Source organism: Octopus bimaculoides, chromosome 10 (assembly GCF_001194135.2).
Source record: "Octopus bimaculoides isolate UCB-OBI-ISO-001 chromosome 10, ASM119413v2, whole genome shotgun sequence".
NCBI classification, from domain to species: domain Eukaryota; kingdom Metazoa; phylum Mollusca; class Cephalopoda; order Octopoda; family Octopodidae; genus Octopus; species Octopus bimaculoides.
In genome coordinates, this window is record NC_068990.1 from 12,590,685 (window position 1) to 12,595,841 (window position 5,157).

Here is a 5,157-nt window from a genome sequence, read left to right on the forward strand (position 1 = left end):
TATATATATATATATATACATATATATATATACATATATATATATACATATATATATTTAAAATCATAGTCATGCCCAATGCCAGTGTCATGTAAATGGCACCTGTGCCAATGGCTCATAAAACACGCCCATTACAATCTTGGAGTGGTTAGCGTTAGGAAAGGCATCTTGTTGCAGAAACAAAGCCAATTCAGACTGGAACCTGATGCAGCTCTCTGGCTTACCAGTTCCAGTCCTACCATGTAACCCATGCCAGCATGGAAAGCAGACATTAAATGGTGATGATGATGACATTGATATATATATATATATACATATATTAATCTTTTACTTCTTTCAGTCATTTGATTGAGACCATGTTGGAGCACCGCCTTTAGTCAAGCAAATCAACCCAAAAACATATTCTTTGTAAGCTTAGTGCTTATTCTATCAGTCACTCAAGAATGTAAACACACCAGCATTGGTTGTCAAGTGATGGTAGGGGGACAAACACAAACATACACATATATATATGACAGGCTTCTTTCAGTTTCCGTCTACCAAATCCACTCACAAGATACATATATAATAGTTCATATATCCCAAAAGAAGCACACTCTAAAATATTAAAGCAGTAATACTTAGAAGATTTTTGTTATGGCCGGTCAGTGACTGACCATTGGTTTCATAGCCATATTCTTCATTTCAGTTGTAAAGAGGTCATGTACTTCCAGCCAACAATTCTTAAGAGTTGCCTATACAGCTAATTCTTTATAGGTGCAAAACCAATAATCACTTTCTGACCAGCCGTAGCAAACTACTTCTAAGTATATATATATATATATATATATATATATATATATATATATACACACACACACACACACACACACACACACACATATATGTAGTTGAAATTTACAGAAAAACAAAAGACAAAGACAGGTGTATGGACAACAAGCAGGCGTATTAGTTTGACACTCAGGAAAGTGAGAAAGTCTTTTACGTTTCAAGCCTATACTCTTCAACAGAAAGAAATAAAAGAGAATAAACAAAGAGAGAATAAAAATCTTGTGGAATTAGCAATCAAGTATGTATGTATATATGAATGTATGTAAATCTAGATAGTCAACCTCCATTTGTAGATCTTAATAAAATAATGTAGAAGTATGCAGCAATTTCTATTCAAGTCTGCTATAAAATATTTGATGTCCGATTCAAAAGTTACATGTTGTTCAAATTATTAAACAAAACTAATAATCTAAATTGTTTTGATTTTTCATTTCATTAATTTTTTCCATGTTTCCATATTTAATTTCAGGCTGTGAGATATCCACTATAAGCCACCACGGAGACTCACAGAGAAATGGCTCTTTGCACTCACCGAACTGGCCAAATCTTTATCCTAACAGCATTTGTCACATATATAAGTTTACAGGAAGGAAATCAGAGCGAGTAAAACTTAACTTTACATCCTTCAATGTCCAAGGAATTCCACCCATGTAAGTACCTTATTTTATCTTAAATATTGTTGTTTTGTTGTATTTAGAGCAGAGAGTATAAAAACCAAGAAGAGAAATGGAATCAGAGCATGTGTTTATTATTGGAATAAGGATCCTTCTGAGATACATGTCATTGATGAAGTCATGAATCTTTTTCTCTTTCACTTGTTTCAGTCATTTGACTGTGGCCATGCTGGAGCACTGCCTACGAATGGTGACTAAAAAAAATACTTTGACACACCTTGCTATTTGACTGAATGGCTGATCAAACAATTCATTAGTTAATTGGTTAAATAGTTAACCAATTGACAAATAAACATTAAGAAGTGAAATAGAACCAGTGTGTGTGTGTGTGTGTGTGCGTGTATGTGTATTTGTGTGTGTTTGTTTGTTATTGACATGATGACCCTCCTAAGATAGAACAAAATATATTTCAATGCATGAGTTCCCATCAAGAATATTGCAAACCAAATACAAGAATGAAATTGTTGTTTAACCCCAGGTCAGCACTGATTGAACAGACCAATGATCAAAAACATTCCTGCAATGAAATGGAATTGTCATTTATTTATTTTCAGACTGTATCTAAGAACTACATTATGTTTCCTTTCATTTTTAAGACAGTAGGGTATTATGTGATAGAGATTTCGTTACTTTTTCTCGCAGGTCACATGAGCACACAGAGGCTTGTTCATTGGTTATTTTATTGCTGGCCAAATGAGAAAACTGCACTCAGAAACTTATGCCTTCGTGGGTTATGTTGATCTATTTGTAAACTAGTTATCATGAGATGAAGAAGTAAAGCTCACTGCTGAAAGCATAGAGTTGGATATAATTAATGAGTGTTACATTAGCGTTTGATGCTTAAGTACAAATCTAATCAGAATACAGCTTGTAGAAAGAAGGGTGTCTCTAAGATGACTTAATCTAAAAACACACAACACGATCAATTTGTTGGCATTCCAGGTGTGACTGTCATGTACTTTCTTTTCCCAAATACAGTATTTAAAACTGTATTTATCCAATATGTTCTTCCTTTAAGAGATAAAGATGTGATTTTTAGGAGATTTAGTTGCTATGTCTTGTAAGTCAAGTGACCATGTAATGTTCCTCCCATTGGTTGGTTGATGAATAAGTGATCACTTAATCTCAAGCCAGCTTTAACTAAAAAGACTCATGATGAAAAGCCCCTCAGCCATGACACCTCCACCTACTATTTCAAGAGAGTATGGTGTGACTTGAGGGAATTTAGCTACTATTTCTGGCAGGCTGAACAACCATTCACAGGTTTGTTGACAAATGTCTTCACTTATGTTGTTGTCATGATGGAGCACTGAATTATAGGACTTACAGCTGCTACCACATGTGTGTTATAGAGTTTTTTTTTAATCACCATTATCATTTTAATGTTCACTTTTACATGCTAGTATGGGTTAGGCAGATTTTCTACAGTCAAGTACCCTTCCAGTCACCAACCTGCACCTGTTTCCAGGCAAGGTAATTTTTCCCAAAGTCAGACATGTTCTTGCAGAATATAGGAAAAAAATAACATTCATTTACAACAATCACGTGATGTTAAGTCAAGGAGAAACAAACACACACAGACACACATATATATATGACAGGCTTCTTTCAGTTTTTGTCTCCAAAATCCACTCGCAAGACTTTGTTTGGTCTGACGTTATAGTACAAAACAATTTCACAAGGTACCACACAATGGAACTGAACTCAAAACCATGTTGTCGGGAAGTAAACCTCCCAACCACACAACTGCACCATAGAAAGAGAAAATGTTAAAGCGTATTTAAAGCCTGGATTCTCAGGGTCTCAGGGCTAATGTACACAACCTAAAAATTGAAATAAAGACTTGATAAGAACACTCAATTTAGCTATATAACAAACAAGGTGTATATAGTCTCCAACAGCTGTTTCTAGAATATTCCAGCTATTGGAGCTTTATGCTGAGTGAGGATTCTATTGGCCGAATATTCCATGGAGTGGGAGATGTTAAACAGGTGTAACAGTGGAGGAACATTACTCAACAATTATATTAGTATTATCATGGTTCATTTTGTCTAAAAGGCAGGAGCAATCCAATTTAAAGTCCAATTAAAATATGCATTCATTAGGTTAAAATATCATCATAACATCCACTTTTCTATGTATGGCTCAGACATTATTTGGTGAGATAGATTTTAAAAATTTCTTTTATGTTGACAAACAAGATTATTTCTTCATGGTTTGACATGTTTCCACAGAAGATTAGAAATGCAGAACACAGCTTGTATGATGGTGACACAACTACTGCAGGATGTCAAGAAAGGGAGACAGACATACATACATATACACACAGACGCATAATTATACATATATACGAGAAGCTTTTTTCAGTTTTTGTCTACCATATCCACTCATAAGACTTTCCTCAGCCCAGGGTTATAGTATAAGGTATTTTGCCAAAGTGCTACACAGTGACGCAGGAGTGGCTGCGTGTAAGTAGCTTGCTTACCAACCACATGGTTCCAGGTTCATTCCCACTGCGTGGCACCTTGGGCAAGTGTCTTCTACTGTAGTCTTGGGCCAACCAAAGCCTTGTGAGTGGATTTGGTAGATGGAAACTGAAAGAAGCCCATCATATATATGTATGTGTGTGTATATGTTTGTGTGTCTGTGTCCCCCCAACATCGCTTGACAACCGATGGTGGTGTGTTTAGATCCCCTCGGCAAAAGAGATCGATAGAACAAGTACTAGGCATCCAAAGAATAAATCTTGGGGTCGATTTGCTTGACTAAAGGCGGTGCTCCAGTATGGCCGCAGTCAAATGACTGAAACAAGTAAAAGAGTAAAAAGAGTAAAGAGTGAGATTGAACCTGAAATCATGTTGTTTCCAATTCAAACTTGGCAACCATACAGCTATGCCTGTACTATGTTCAGAGAACTTTTATAGTGATGTCGTAAACTCTCATTATTCCAATGTTCCGATGTGAGTAAAATATATAATAGCTTTGTCAATCTATTTGACATGCAAGAGTTTAATCCTTTCAACTAACATCCATTAAATACGAAATAATATTTTTATTGTTAAATCTACCATCACCATATTTAAATGATCGGCAGTGAAGAGATTATATGCCATGTACAGAGATAGGATTGGACTATATTTTCATAATTCAGTGAACTGCCTATATTCTTCGGCTAACTATTGATACATCTCAGTAATCATTTGTTTGCTTATCTATTGGTGACTAGTGATTTGGACCTCAGTGGAGATTACAGTGGATTAAAACAGTGATTGAGCTTGAATATTTCTCTGCTAGATTCATGATGTTTGCATGTCTTAACATACAATTGTCCATTTTCAGGTTCTATCTTGATTATAGCAAATGATTTAAGATATATAAAGTATATTTCCACTGCTGGAAGTATAATTTAAAATAATAACATGACATGTTTAATATTACATATGATGGTTTAACATGCACACATATTTCTGGAAATTATGGCTAAAAATATCATATATATATAAAGGAGTCACATAGTGTTCACTGAGGTACTCATGTGGATTTCGAAATCACTATCTTGTCTTATATATATATATATATATATATATATAAAGTGAAGTGTATTGCCACTTAAGTGTGGCTGACCCCTAGGGGTAGATGTTACTGTTGCATT

General features: G+C 34.9%; 1 protein-coding gene across 14 annotated transcripts in view; it reads left to right on the forward strand.

Moving 5' to 3' along the window:
• Positions 1–5,157, forward strand: part of LOC106869227 (dorsal-ventral patterning tolloid-like protein 1) — a 1,100,309-nt gene that overhangs the window by 546,711 nt on the left and 548,441 nt on the right. For all 14 annotated transcript variants that reach the window (XM_052971032.1, XM_052971029.1, XM_052971039.1 and 11 more), the window contains one exon: positions 1,301–1,481. In XM_052971032.1, coding sequence (XP_052826992.1) covers positions 1,301–1,481 — 181 coding nt within the window. The remainder of the gene's footprint in view (positions 1–1,300; positions 1,482–5,157) is intronic.